This window comes from Anguilla rostrata, chromosome 13 (genome assembly GCF_018555375.3).
Source record: "Anguilla rostrata isolate EN2019 chromosome 13, ASM1855537v3, whole genome shotgun sequence".
NCBI lineage: Eukaryota > Metazoa > Chordata > Actinopteri > Anguilliformes > Anguillidae > Anguilla > Anguilla rostrata.
The window spans coordinates 14,869,751-14,885,774 of record NC_057945.1 but is presented as its reverse complement, the minus strand read 5'-3'; the positions used below and the strand labels follow the sequence as shown (position 1 = coordinate 14,885,774).

General features: G+C 40.1%; 1 protein-coding gene across 1 annotated transcript in view; it reads right to left on the bottom strand.

The window, feature by feature from the left end:
* The window catches only part of necab3 (N-terminal EF-hand calcium binding protein 3), a 45,074-nt gene that overhangs the window by 16,865 nt on the left and 12,185 nt on the right, over positions 1-16,024 (bottom strand). The window contains exons 3-4 of the mRNA XM_064304993.1: positions 9,309-9,417; positions 3,803-3,828 (exon numbers count right to left, since the gene is read on the bottom strand). Coding sequence (XP_064161063.1) covers positions 3,803-3,828; positions 9,309-9,417 — 135 coding nt within the window. The remainder of the gene's footprint in view (positions 1-3,802; positions 3,829-9,308; positions 9,418-16,024) is intronic.

Genomic DNA, 16,024 nt, shown 5'->3' with positions numbered 1-16,024 from the left:
CTGTCGGAAATGAAGAGCATATCACATATTGCGAAGGTGATAATATACTGCCTAGCAGAAATTGCTGATGTGGATCTTAAAATAGATATCAGCTAAATGTCACAGCTAAGTTATTAATATGGCTTTTGACCTCCAGGGACATAAAGTTTAGATGTACCAGAATGTCTGTCCTCTGAGTCGTGTTTCCAATAACAAGCACCTCAGTTCTATCTTTGTTCAGCTGAAGAAAGTTCTTGGGCATCCATGCATTGATGTCATTAATACAGTCAAGCATCCGGTGCTGAAGACAAATACAGTGGTGTGTCATATGCATACTGATGGAAAGAGAGTTTTTAAAATTAGACTAGGTAGAGGAAGCATGTATAAATGAAACAATAATTGCCCTAAAATCGAGCCCTGGGGGACACCGCAAGATAAGGCGTGGCACTTAGAAAGACAGGTGCCCAGTGTCACGTAGTATTCACGGCCAGTTAGGTAGGATCTGAACCAGTTTAAGACACAGCCCGATATCTGCAAAACTGGGTTGGCCTATCTGAGTAGAATCTGGTGACCAACGGTGTTGAAGGCCGCACTGAGATCCAGTAGAATCAAAATAGTCACTCTTGATTGTCAGATCATTTAACACATTGAGAAGTTCTGTTTCTGTGCTGTGGCCAGCCTGAAAGCCAGATTGGAGTTTTTAATTAATATTATTGACAGTAAGGTCATTATTCAAGTGAATAAAAATTGCCTTTTCAATTATTTTTCCTAGAAATGGAAGGTTGGAGATTGGCCAGAAGTTACTAAGCATGGTTGGATCTAGATTCCATCTAGATGGATAAATTCCTTTTTTCAATGATTGATTTACAATATTCAGCAATGGTGCAGACTTGTTTAAAGAAACTGGTGGGTATTGGGTCAAGAGAGCAGCTTGAGGGATTTAAGACTGATATAATTTTAGTTAATGTTTCAAAATTAATGACTGAAAAAGTGAACATTGTGTTTTGCTCATTAAAAATGTTGTAAATTTCTTACATTTGTCAGTTGAGAAGTTTAGATACGTGCATGGAGAACTTAGTCGATCTAGCAATAGTGGAAAAAATAAATTTTGGGTCATCTTTGTCATCGTCTGATCAGATTTGAGAAGTAGTATTTCCTGGCATATTTGATTCCCCTATTTAGTGTTTTTAAGTGATCTCTAACAATCACAGTGACTTGTTAGTTTTGTACGCCGCCATAGCCTTTCTGACTTCCTGCAGACTCTCTTTCATTCTAAAATGGTTGATATTTTCCTCCAGGGAGCTTTAGCTCTTCCAGAGTCCATTACAGTTTTCAATGAGGCTACAGCGTTAACACACTCAGTTAGACTGGAGTTATAATGTGTCTAATGTGTCACAACAATCTGGCACAGGAGGTACAGTACACGTGAAATTCATGAAGGTTGCAGCTGAGTCTACAGTAAGACAACACTTGGTGATTGTCCTCCTTATTACTCTCAGTATTGGAACAGACTGACATTTCAAAAAAGACACAATAGTGGTCAGAAATTGCAATGTCTAATACTCGAAGGGCTCAAATGTCTAAGCCGTGCGAAATAACCAGGTCCAAAATGTGATTATATTTATGTGTGGGAGAACTTATATACTGTATGTTCTCCCACACACATCTATGTGAATATTAAAATCACCAGTTATTAAGACATATATAAAATCAGTTCATCTTAGAGATCAAATCCCCAAACTCATCAAGAAAAGCTGCACTATGTTTAGATGGGTTGTAGACTCCCAGCATAAGAACAGATTAACCAGTCTGGAGAACAAATGCAAGGTATTCAAAAGTGGAAAAGTCCCCATGAGAAATTTGCTTACGTTGTGTCCTTATACAGAAAGGTTACAGCACCACCCCTCTTATTCATTCTAAAGACGCTAAAAAACTTGAACTGAGGGGGAGCGGTTTCAATTAGTACTGCTGCCAAGTCATGTCTCTGTAAGAAAAAGACGGTCTAATGCATCATTTTCAATTAACTGGCCATTGGTTAATGACCAGACATTCAGAACAGTACATTTCAGAAACTGGGAAAAAATTTGTTCATAAGTATATTTCTCATCAGTAATGCAGTTCACAGTAATTAAATTATGCTCATTTGAGCCCTTCAGTTTTTTATAAATTTTGCCATGCCACCAGCTATTATTAATGACCAAAATATTTTGAAGAGTGGCATGGTTACCTGAGCTTCAGCTAAGTTTTCTAGTAATGTTCGCTGAGTGCATGTGAGAGAGAATATGGTTAGGCAGTGCATCACCTGTCATAATTATTCAGAAGCTCATTCATTTCCCAGACTTTTCTGTTCAGTGTATTGACGACCGATTTTAGTGCTGACCGAAGGCTTTGCAGCCTGTTGCTGTCATTACCGTTTGTGGTGATTGTCATGGGTAGAATAGAGATGTTGTACAGCAGGTTACTGGCTAGCATACGTTAACATTAACATTTCGTGCCACACATGTTGAGCTTAACCATGCATTTAGACTAAGAACCCGAGTGAAGTGCTAGCTACCTCGGCCTATAATTGGTATAAGACTGCAGATATACGCTTGTGTTTGAGTACATTCAAGTGAGAGTCCAATGAATGAGTGAAATCCAATTAGAGAACTTCTGACTGCTGTTTCGAGATGTCATTTAAGCCCACGTGAACAACGATCTTCTCAATGGCTCTGTGTCTTTGTAGTACCTGCGGGATTTCATCAGTTAGATTACTGATAGTCGCGACAGGAAAGCGCAACGTTTTAATCAGTTTTTCTCACATCCCTGATTATCGAGTCTCCAATGAGTAGGATTTTTGGGGTCGTGCGACTTTACAGTTTGAGCAGCCTCACCGATAGTCCTTGAGACTACATGGGAATGCTGCCTTCCGGTTTTAGAATGGTGATTTGTCCGCCTTACCTCTGTACCTCACCGGCTAGATTTATGTTTATCGCTACCAATGCTGTTCAAGCAAAAACAAAACAACAAAAAAAAAAACAGGTTGCACAGTTCCGGATGCGTTTATTTTTAATTTTTTTTATTTGACCGACGTTTAATTCGTCTGGGTCTCATACAAGCAAAAATTACAAGTACTCAGATGTCCGGTTGCAAGCATGCATGTGTTTGGAAAGCGGGGCTTTGGAGGGAGATCTAAGAAGAGGGATGCGACAGGATGGAACATTTTAATCAAAATCTAGTTCTCTCTCATATCTCCAAACTTGCATACTGCACCTTTAAGTAACCTCCAGACCTTGCTTTTTGTCATTATCATGGAATCTATGTCCTAATTATACATAATATATTCATAGTGCCTCTAAATTGTCCTCAGGGGGGACATCTATGAAACTAATTTGCCCACACTCTAAATTGATCAAAGGGGACCTGACATGTTTTAGAGCTCCTAGCTCTGTGATACCAATAGCAAGGAAAATACTTTAAAAAACCTTCAATTGATGCTGCACACGTAAACAGAGCCACAGGCTTTGGGCACTTAAATTTGCTTCCTGTTAGTAGTTTTGCCGTAACTGGTTTCTCTGTTGAAGCATCTGTCAGTGTGGCAGAGACAAGGCCTCACTCCAGGGATAGATGGATACTTTTCTTCATCTAAGGCCAGGCCGTAGAGTGATATGAGGGGGTCGCACTGTAACCTATGGGGGATTTTCCCAGTGGTAAGTGGTGTCCGTTAAATGTACATTGTCTGTGTGAATCTGAGGCCATTCCACCATTTAAGTCAGGGCATATTTCTGCACTGTGTGTCAACCGTGCATTACCTGTTGTTCAATTTGCTATTATTCCAACTTACCGGAGAGTTTGTCTGTTTCGAGGTTGCTGAAATGGAAAGAGAGGGAAGCAAAAGGGGACAGGGGAAAAAAAAGTTAAATGAAACTGAGGCAAATTATAAGTCTGAAGACTGCTCTCTACAAGTTCTGAAAAAGTTAGGTACTGCTCAATGTGAGGTCAGAGTGTAATTGTCTCAGACAGTGTGAGTCCAGCTCAACTTTGGTGCAGGGAAATGGACCAATTACAGACTCTAAAGCAGAAGGTTATGTGCTCTCCACAACAGTGAACAGGCTGAATGAGGTCTGCAGCAGGGATGTATGATCCAATTTTTCAATCTGTGTGGAAATCTGAAATACGCTATCCCTTCACCTTTATTTCATCAGTAAATACGAAAGACTGTCAGTATGAAAAGAGTATAAATCAATGAAAACCATTTGCTTTGTAACCAATGAAAAACACAAATTCAAAACAAGCTGGATCTTTCCCCTCATATGATGGGATTTGGGAAAAGTGAATTTCCAGCAAAGGTTTTCGAACAAATGGTGTTGGAATACAGGTGGCCAACTTTTCACTAATAGGCTGGGTTTTAGCACAATAAACTGTCACTTAAATTGGCAATAAGATACATGGAGCTACAGAAATACACACACTCGATGCTTTGCTATCTAAAAACACAGGCAAACTACTCAATGACCACAATTGCTTTCCATTAACCACAATGTCAAAGCGCATATGTTCATGATGGATATAACAAAAGACAAATAGAAAGACAACTGATTGGGAAAGACCACACAGCCCACAAAAGCATTAATTTGGAAAATTACACCCTCTGTCCTCTCCAAAAGCCAAATCAGCAGACATGGATCAACAATAACCTCATAATAAAAACTATGAGAAACATCTGAGAACAATGGCTAATTTGGCATCACAGCCATTCATTACCACCAACAACATGTTCATAATTAACAGAGCACAAAACAACGGAAGAACTGACCAATTATGAAACATAAAAGGAAGTGTGACGTGAATTCTAAAACAGACTCCATCATAACAAAGATGGTTAATTCGACAATGGTGTAGTTAAATATTCCCCACAGATTAATTTAATTGGATAACCATCTAGGAGAAACTGCAGAAAACTGAAATTAAAATTCTGCACTGACAAGTACCCACAGTTCATTATACTCTCAGAGCATACTTAAGATGTACATGCAGAACTCTCCAAAGTGACAAAAAATCAATATTTACAAACTTGCTGACGGAATGTAGAAGTACTTCATGTCTGGAATACCACTGTCACAGAATAAAACATCTGCATACTATTCTCTGGAAAAGATTTAAAGCAACACAATTGTGCCACCAGACTGTTATTTTTAGTGTTAAGTGTACAAACAAATGGAAGACACTGGGCTGACAAAGCACCACCACAATACAGATATAAATAGCCAAAAAAAAGCAATCAGCATTGCACAGTGCTCAAGGCATAAACTTGACCAATATCAGGAAATATAACCGAGCTTACATTGAATCCGTGTGTGAAATAAATGAATTTTACTAATTTCTGATCCAATTCTGCTGGCTGGCATTTCCCCACAGCGTTCATGGGTCTCAACCCATCTACTTAACTTATCTGGGATTTCTCATCTCATCACAAGCGAACAATAGTGGGATAATGGGGTCATAGGGGGTGCAAAAGGTGGCTGTCAGCAAAGAAAGGAAAACCCATTTGCAGATATTCACAGATTGTAACCTGTAATGGACACTGTTTTTGAGTCTAGGTCTTCCACTGAGGCAGAGAATAGGGGCTAGAATAGATCAAAAAATATCTCACAGCTATAAAGCATTGCTACAAAAGACTTACAGTTATGGAATGGACACTGCAATTTTTGTATATTTTTGATTAGCTTTGCATGGGTACCATTACTGACAGTGGAATTGGCTAAAGGTTCCTGCTTTGGGAACACATGCTTGGAAATTAGAAGCGGTGAAATAGCTATAAGTCATTTGAATGACAGAACCCTAGTTAGGTTTAGATGCTGGGGTGAACTCAAATGGTGGTGATTAATATGATATTTGTTTAGTATATTAACTCCCATTATATTGTATTGTAGTACATTGTTAGTATACATTAATTTCATAGTCAATAAACCAATCCTGTTTTATTGTTTTCGGTTTGCTTCTGAAGCGTGCATTTGGCAATGCCATTATTTTTCTGACTTCTCTTAACCTCTCAGGATCCGTTACAAAATGGAACTATGTCATATTGGAAGCCCATTTTCCTCATTGAAAGGTAATGACTGACAAAGAGGGCCTACTGCTTTTTTCACTTAAAAATCAGCAACAGATTCAGACCCAAGAGTCCAGGTCAGGCGAGTTGACATTGTAATCAGCCGCTTTAAACGATCAATTAAGTGCAGAGTAACAAAAAAAAAATCAGCACACGCTGTGGTTTGCCAGACTGGGGCTGAGGGCTACAATCCCACAGCCAAAGTCACAGTGGCTGTTCTTCAGACACACAGTGCCCATGAATGTTTTATGTGCATCATGTATGCCCCAAGCCCTGTGTCCCCAGGAAGTGTGCGGGAGGGGGGATTTATTCACATATAAAATCCCATAAGTGACAGCCAATGTCAGTGTACAGACTGAATTAGTTTGGCATCTGTTTTTCCCACTGGCAGTTCTTGGTCTTCCTCTGCTTTCCAGAGAAATACAAGAATGAAAGGAATGGCCTTCCTTGTTCTTCCTGGTTTATTTGTTCGCTCACTACACTTCCTTGACTAATTTGTCAGTTAAATCAACTGGGCCTCCTTGTACGATCAAATAATTTGCAGGTGTGCAAATGAAACAGTGCTTTCAGTAAGACAATGTGCGTCAGTAGCATAGCATATAACATAACAGTAATTATATTGGCTAACATAAACACCGTACCTATGACCACATGCTGAACATGTGCTGAGAGAAAATGTTCACAGGCAGAGATTATTCTGTATTGATAATTACTCATTGTATGGTTTTATGTATCATACTCAGTGCTTTTTTATAATACAACATCAACTGAATCAGCTCTCATACATTTCAAAACACCCCCACAACAACTGGCCGATCTCATATCATTCTTGTTTTTAAAGGTAATATGATACATTAACCAATAATATTATACTGATGTAAACATAATGGAATATTCATATTATTTAATTATATAATAGACATAAATTCAAATAAAATGAACAAAATGTTTTTTATTCAAGTATCCGTATGACGCATAGATCATGAAAGTGTGCTAAAACACAAGGTGAAACATTTGCTTCTGGCACGCTTGATTAAAATGTATCAGGAGCACACTTCAATGTGCAAACAGGAAATAGAGGACAGAACAGAGATTAAGAGATTAATATGTGGGTGGAAACCGTGGAAACACTACTACAGGTGACAGTGAAGGATTGTGTTGTAAGAATCCATAACATACCATGTGACGGGAAAGGACTGAAAGAGTCTGGTATACATTAATCACTGACCAATCAGAGCATGTCAGATTCACCCACTGAACTGAATCACCTATGTATCAGGACCACTGATCAGGACCCAAAGCGGAGCGCTACACCGCATTCAGTGCTATATGGATGCTGTACGTAGAAAAAAAAAAACTGGCCTGAACAAACAGTAATTGAGACTGTGTGTCTCTTGTAAGAACTTCTCCTTTCTTGGAGTGAAACTCTTCCCGCGTTGACAGTTTAACAGCTTTAAAAGTCTCACAGTGGCAGCGTTGGAATTAAGAATTAAAACGTTAGCAATTAGCGTAATCGGAATTCACAGACAGCCTCCATCTGCTGAACTCCCACCAACCCACCCCCGCCCCTCCGCCCCGTGCCTGTCCTCCCCTGCCATTACTTACTGCTGAAGGAAAGTGTCCTTCCCGGAGGGCAGAGTAACTCTCGACGGCCACGGCTGGACCGTGTGACATCGGCAGCGTCAGCACATCTGTGACTGTCGCCCTTCGCTGCTCTACCTCCGATTGCTTGTAAAGTCTGCTTTATGTTGCGTTTTAAAATTCAGATGCTAAAGACTAACATGCAGGGTTTTTTTTTTTTTTTTTTTTTTTTTTTTTAAGGACACAACTGGATATTGTCACTTGTAGGCTAATTACATTACGCCGCTTGGATCCATAGAAAAAGTTCTTTTCTATGTCACTATATAGGATAGGCTCAAGCAACGGTGAATCAAGAACCATATATTTTTCACAGTCGTAAATTTGTTTCGATGTTTTTTTCGAAGACAGCTGGCTACGTGGGCACCATGGAAACTGATGTACGAAGCCGTCCGTCATCTCCCGCTTGACGAGCAATTAACAGATGGAGAGGAGGTGACAGTCTCTCTTGTTAGGACACGGCCAGACGCAACGGACCATCCTTCGTCAGGCCTCGCCGCCCCGTCTCCGTGGGCCTGCGGTTAATTAATATGCATGGCAAGACCACTCTCTCCGGGCTTCAAACTGCCTTTTCCCCCTCTTACTGATTGGATCAGACAATAAAAATCTGCTGTATGTAAAGATTAATGAACTTCACTGCATAAAAAGTGGATGGAATTACATCAGTTTCTGTGGTGATCCTTTACATTGTTCAGGTGAATTTAACTGCTTATTTGCTTTCAGTAAATTTAGGCACAAACAGTATGTGTACATACACAGAGGTTTGCATTTATGTGTGTGAGTGTGTGTCTATGTATGTATACATGTGCTGTATGAATCTATGAATTATGTTGGAAGGAATTATATGGCTGCAGTCAAATTCTCCTCTGTACCTAAAAGCCCAGAAGTCTTTAGGATCTGTCAATGGCAGCTCAGCCTTCAGGTATGCACACCTGAGGGTGACCGTTCAGCCCAGGTGCTGCTCGCTGCTGACTTAAAGCCACGGTTTGCTGCCAGTGCCGTTTGAGCGCAGCTCTTTCACTGAATGGCTCTCTACAGCCCTCAGTTATTCTCTGACAAACAAGCCAGAATGATGTTCGACCATGAACCCCGTGTGAGAAGTTTACTTTCCATTTCCTCCGTTTTATTACATTTTTTATTTGGTATTTCTGTCGGTATTGTTTCCTTATTCCGTTTTTTATTTCCCACACCAAAGAGATGAATAGAGCAGCTTCTGGCCGATCCTCTTTTATTCAGTTAACTGTCACTCAGTCACAGCATTCATGTACTGTACGTATGAATGTATGCGGATATGTAGGAATAGTACGGTAGAGTAATGTGTTTTTTGGGGTGTGTGTGTATTTGTTTGTGTGTGTGTTTTGCATGCATATTTGTGTCCGTGTGTATGTACGTGCGTGTATGTGTACATGTGTGTGTCCGCTCGTGCATGTGTGTGCACATTATCATTAGCTAAGACTAACAATTAATAACCTAAATGACATGACACTGGAATGAAATGTATGCGTTAAATATTTACTCAGAAAATATAGATTTTTTTGGCACATGTGTTCTGGATGCAGCCCAACCATTGGAGAGCAAGCAGTGCTGGTAAAGTGATGCTCACTTGCTCTGATGCCTGTCGATGCTGAGGAACAGCTCCTGCAGTTCCTCTGTGCTGAGCACCCCATCAGCAAAGTATGTCTTGAACTCCTCAAAGGACAGCTTCCCGTCATCTGGAAAGGAAACAGGAGGCCAGCATCTGAAATAACTGTCACTGGAATATTCCCAACACCTGTGCAGATGTTTCATTTCATTCAAATGTGAATTGCACTATACTGTTCTGCTTGCTTTGCCTTTTAATGAATGTTATGGACTGAGCCATTGTAAAGAATGTGAATATCCTTATGTGCATGTTTTCCAATTACAGTGCACTCGATTAATGCATATTTTTCAAAGATGTGCAAGAGGGTAATCACACAGCATTAACTTCCAGTGGTAAAAATGCACTTGAGATCTCTTATTCATGAACATGATGTAACAGCACATGCCTTTAATGTCCAATGAAATGCCATTTCAGTCACTGTATCTGGACATTTTGCTTTGTTTCACCGGCTGCCTGCAGTCTGTAAAATCGGCGGTTTGTTTACTGGAGCAGGGTACGTGCAGAGCAGACTGACGTTATCTGTCCAGAATTGCGTGGTTTGGAATGTTTCAGCAGCGTGATAGAGAGAGGCCTTTCTCTGACCACCGGCTACACCGATAAACAGTCACGACTTTGATGGGACTAACTACCCAGTTTTTATTTCAGCAGGCAGAATATTTTTCTTTTAATTTATTTATTTATTTATTTTTTACAGGCAGTGCACAATATTCAACATTACTGTAAAACTGCCAGTGTTAGTCAAATGGCTAATTTTCAACTTCCGTCCCTGGGCATGATGTTAGCAGCGCCAATTAAAGTAAACATGACATGCATGCGGCACAAAAAAAAAAAAAACATACAATTCACATAAACCATAACCCCATGGGAACCCAGGGCAAACAGACAAAATAATCCAGTTTAGTTACATATAGAAATACATCATGCATAAAATAAACAAGTAATTAGTCCGGACCTAGTGTTAATAGACACAGCCTACTGAAACAAACTGACATAAAGCATTAGCAAGGTACAGTACACACAACTATCAACAACAGGGTCATAGGGATTTTTCATAACATCCTAATAATGAAAATCGACTGGCCAGACAGAGACATACAGACTAGGCAGGTACGGAGACTAGGTGGGCTATGAGGACACAGCTAGCTTATTATAAACCAGGACCTAAGTCTATAGGTTCTCGCGTTCATTTTAATAAACACTTCACTAGGATGTCCAAAACGTGCGCACAACAAAAGGCTAAAAGGGTGCTGTCAGAAACTTCAGTCCCCCCTGTGACGATCGAGGACTCCTCCGCGCACACACACTCTTCGCACAGTACCATATTTACGTCAGCAGTACACGGCCCTTTGGGCACTTCCTTTCCACTTCTCCAAGTGACAGGCACACCGTTTCACAGACGCCTTCTTAACTGAAGGCCTTTGTTACACACATTATCATGTATTAGTATTTCCCATTATTAGTATCACTCTTTTCTCAGCCTCTGGCTCGCTCTCTCTAAAAAAAAAAAAAAAAAAAAAGCGAGCGCAAAACCTGTTGTCATAGCAACAGTTGCCGTCGGGGATGCTTTCTTTTAAAGAGCCTTGAGGATTGACAATGAGGGAGACCACGCGGTGACACGGCTCGTACAACTAAACCGTCCTTCTCTTGCATTCTTGACATTTGTTAATGCACGCATTACGGTATGCTGCAGCCTACGATGTAATATGTGCCAAAAAGAAGTATATAAAAATATAATGTACCAAGAATGTGTCTGCTTTTCATTTGACAATTAGACTCATAAGGCAAAGAGAAAGCGGCGTTGCTCTTTTTCTTCATATTTTGCTATTTTCTTAATCGTTTGCTGTTTTTTTTTTTTTTTTGTGATAAGGTGACATCCATTTGCCGCATTTGGCACGAGAAACCATTTGCAACAAAGCTTTCATTGCAATCGAATCTTGAGGGAAGGCCAAATTCTTTCATTACATATAGTGAAGGCTGTATCTGACAGTCATAACTCAAGATGGAAAGAGGTGATAACTTACAGAGTTCAACATCCGGGTCCAGGGCACTTAAAAATAGCTTCTCTTAACCTTTCTACGTAAATTCTATGTGCTGAAATCGCCTTCATAGACGACTTGCCCATATATGCAAGATATTCGTCAAGAGGAATATGTTAAATTGTTTGGTTTTCAAAACCTTAGGAAGGTTTTTCACATTTGTTCTGAGCAATAACATAGAGTAGGAGGAGATTGGAGCAGGAGCTATGGGAGGGAAGGGACGTGCTCCAGAGGTAGATATGATATATCCAATTTGACATTTATATATTTTTCTGATATATTCAATGTGGCATTGATACATGTTTTTTCTTCTGTAATGTGATGTATTCATTCTGACATGATATACTTTCTTGACACGTGAAATATTCTTTCCCGCTCTACTAAGATATATCCCCTTCAATTCATTCGTTTTGGCCTGATCCATCTCCCACAGAAGAATGAACCGTGGCAAGCTGAGCAGCTCTCCTGATATATATGCAGGCAGCCTTATACTGTTTTCACCGCAGGAGCACGTAGGGTATATATCACTAGTACCATGAGGCTCGGAGTGGGTTATTCTGCTTATACCGCGGCTACTTACCATACGTGAACATTAATATATATATATATATATTTTTATTATTTGTAAGAGGAATACAAGATGGTTGATTATGCAAACTGGCCGTTCAGCCCCTGTGGTCTCATCATTGTGTCTACAGCCTGGAGAGTATATTTTAAGCTAAAACACCTCCGGGCTCTCCCCTGTGAACCTCAGTGAAGCGCAGTTTTTCTTAGTAATAATCTGGTCTCCCCGCTCGCATACTCTGATCGTGAAAGTGGCAAAACGAGGGCTGAGATACCGCTCTGCAGTTTGCCGCACCCCAGGACCGCACACGCCCACACTCATATCCTCCTCAGACCCAGCATAAAAAAGTAGTTTTTTTAAACGTATTTTCATTTCTTTGATATCGTACAATTTTACTGGGTGACAAAGACAAGTTGCAGTGAAAATACTTTCAAGCATATTATTTATTGTCTTTTTATCAAATGGATGTCCCATGTAGTGTGGGATTCAGCATTCAGGTTCTTTAGATTAAGGCCAGAGACTTGTGTACCCTACAGGGGACAAAAAAGAATCAGTGGGTCTTAGGAGAATGTATATGACAAGAGATATATGACATATGAAATCATTGATTTGACAGGTGTTTTTGTTTGAGGCCCTTCAAGGGTCAACGAGATCCAATGTTATAAAAGCGCACGTGCTGGCCAAGTGCACTGCCAAAGCACTCTGTCACTGAGTAATGGCAGTGTTCCTGTGCCTAAGCAAACGCTTAACTAAATTAAGAGAGAGAGAGCCGGGGAGGGGGGGCGGGGGTGTGGTAGATCGGATGGGGGATAGGAGTTTCACTTCGACAGGCTGGCCGTAGAGTAATGGGGTTCACTTCCCCAGATTGGACTGGGCAACTGCTGGTCTGCCAGATGGTGCTGAGTTCTGGACGGGCGGCTCAAGTTTGCAATGTACAGTCCAGTGTGTAGGTATTTGGACAGCGACACAATGTTTTGTGCTTTTGGCTCTGTACTGCAGCACACTGGATTTGAAATAAAACAATGTGTATCAGGTTTAAGTGCAAACTGTCAGCTTTCATTTTAATTCAATACATCCATATCTTGGAGGGGACTACGTACATAAAAAGGGTTGTAATTCCTACAGGAATCACCCCATATGGATGTAAATGCACTCAAATGAAAGCTGACAGTCTGCACGTTAACCTCGAGTTCATTCTTTCATTTCAAATCCAATGTGCTGAAGTACAGAGTCACAGCAGCATAAATTGTCACCTTCCAAACACTTATGTACTACACCGTATAAAATACATGACCTCATCACATTCAGCGCGTATCCAGTACAGTCTCTAACTAGCGACACAACTGTACCTCATCGCTTGTCCAGAACAACCTCTAACTGCCTGGACATCAACCCTCATCCAAAACAACCTACCAGCGCAATCTCATCTAGCCTCCTCTCCTGACAGCTTGAATGAATTACACACGTAGTGAGAATAAACACCTTCTAGAGATTCGGTCCCCTGTGCCAGGGTATTTAGCTTAATTCTGCATTCGATTCAGTCCATGCACACATTTTTATTACCGTCTGTTTTGGTCCATCCTGTTTCCTACCTTGTAACTGATCCGAATTAGGAATGAGCTCCAAATGAAGCTCGGGCTTAAAAAAAAAGAGTGGTGACCTCTGGTCTACACATAACACACATAACTAACAGTGCAGTGAAATATTGTTGGTTCACTTGCGCAATCACTTAAAAGATACACAATCTTGTCTTTATACAGTCATTGTGATATGTATGTGATTAGTTGAACATATTAATATTTTACTTCTTTGAGAAGTGCATAGAAATGAAAGGGTCTAGGAGGGCACTCTGAAGCTGGAGCAAAGGTTATAGATTTCTATAGCTTAATTACATTTAATATGATAAATATTAGTGGCTATATTATCTTATATGTTTGCTTTAAAATAATAGGGTGCTCATTTCTGAATCTGTTATCGCATTTTTCAATTAAATTTTGTTTTTATAGTAATAATGGTCTAAGAAAAGTTTAACGCCCCAGTAAATCCCAATGAAAATGATACTGCTCAGTCGAGCTGGTCATTAAAGGGTTAATGTTTTCAGTTTAGTGTATAAAATGACATTTAATTGAGGACATTTAAGAAAGCATTTTACTTGCATAACATGTTGTGAAAATGATTAGAGCTCATTAAATTCAGGTCTTTAACTGGCGGTAATGTAAGCACATCCACTCGATTCAAACAATAATTATATTTAGCCATATGTTATCTCAGGTTTAAATGATTAGTCTGAATGTTATTTTGAAACTGACAATTAATCTTCAGAAGTTTTCAAAGTAAGAATTATAGACTAAGAAATAAGAAATATAAGACTATATTATTACTATTATTATTATTACAATTTTTTAATGATTCTATCATTGCTATGGTTTCTGACAGCTGTGTCTTTACTGACCAGCCAACATGATTGTAAGCAAGGATTCGAGTTTATTAATTTTAATACTTTGCTGGATGATTGATAGCCTATAGTGGTCAACAGCTGTTGGTTGATTGGTTGATCTCTGCTCATTTTGGGATTTGTGACAGTGCGATAAGAGGAAAAGAGAGTCTTCCTGACTTTCAACACACAAGAGAAAGATTAAAACATAGCATTTGTGTTTGCTGTTCCAGCTTAGAATCTGATCAGAATTAAAGCAATGTGTGCCCCATGTAAAGTCACTGTGGTAAGCAGGAAGTGCCTTGGGGAATTGAGTGGCCTGCTCTGTCGTGTGTGTGCATTGAACCACGTTAAGGAGAATGGATCAACTGTCAATGGCAGCTTTGTTGTGACTGTGAATGTGATAGAGGGCTGCTGTGTCCTATGCTAGCACTTGGTCAGCAAATTCAGCAGTCAGGCAGATAAGCTGTTTAAGCATAACTGGGGCTCCTAGCATTCACATGAGGAAGACTGAGACAAAGATCCAGAAAGGTCCACTGCACCTTTTTTTTACTTTGGGGAAAAAATCGAGGAAAAGACTGTTTCTGTAAAATTCACCACATTTGGAACATTTTTTTAATGGAAATCTGTCCATTCATTGCAGAATCAGTTTTGACAGGTTTTTTGACAGGTTTTTTGACAGGTTTTTTCTGTCCTGTATTTAAACCTTTGTTACTAAAATGACATAAATTGTATAAACATATCACTGCTACATGAAACATATCACCTGATAATGAAATTTTGCAATGAAGTCTTCGCAAATTGTGTCAAGCGCATATCACCCTATTAAAAACTATGTATGTTACTCAAACACAGCGACATACAGTATCCTTTGTTTCCCATACACTCTGCAACTAAAATACTCATTTTTCATCTTTATCATAGTCAAAGCACTGCCTAGTATTGTTATGCTTTAAACGGCAATCAACTAAAAAAACATTTGAAACATTTTTTTGAACAATTTTGTATAAAATATAATCAGTGCTGCTAAAAGGATATTTTTCTTTTGTTTGAAAGCTCAATATGTTTAATTCTTCGTGTCAGATCATCGTACGTGCTAAACTCAGGGTCAGAAGTGATCTCCAGTACATTGCAGTGTATCTCTTTCCAGGAATTAGCTTCCTGGAGGCCCATTAGGAGTCTGCCCTCCAGGCCTCCCGAAAAATCTGTGGCATCAATAATTAATCGGGCCCCGTCACGCTGGGGCCCAAGCGCACCGGAGATGAGAGGCTGGCCCGTCCTCAAGATCTCCATCGAAATCTGCGCTCTCCTCTTACGTGATTGACCGGCGGCCAGCGAGCACCAGCAGGCTGCCTGGCTACCGGAGCAGCCAGATTGCATCAACAGACGCAGCGAGGCAGGGACAGGCCCCGGTAGTCAGAAACCTCTGTGAGGGAAAAAAAGTAACGAAAACCTGTCAGCTGAGTAACAGGAGGAGCCGTTGCGTTCCGCGGAGGAACAGGAGCAGCGGGAGCGTTACGCTTCCAGCCGTCTATTCTGCTTTCCTCCCCACAAATGTGCGTCTCCGCGGCCTGAATTCAGTCTGCGTTCCTTAACGCTGACTCACTGCTAAAACAAATGGTTTTTAAAAAAAATCTTTTTA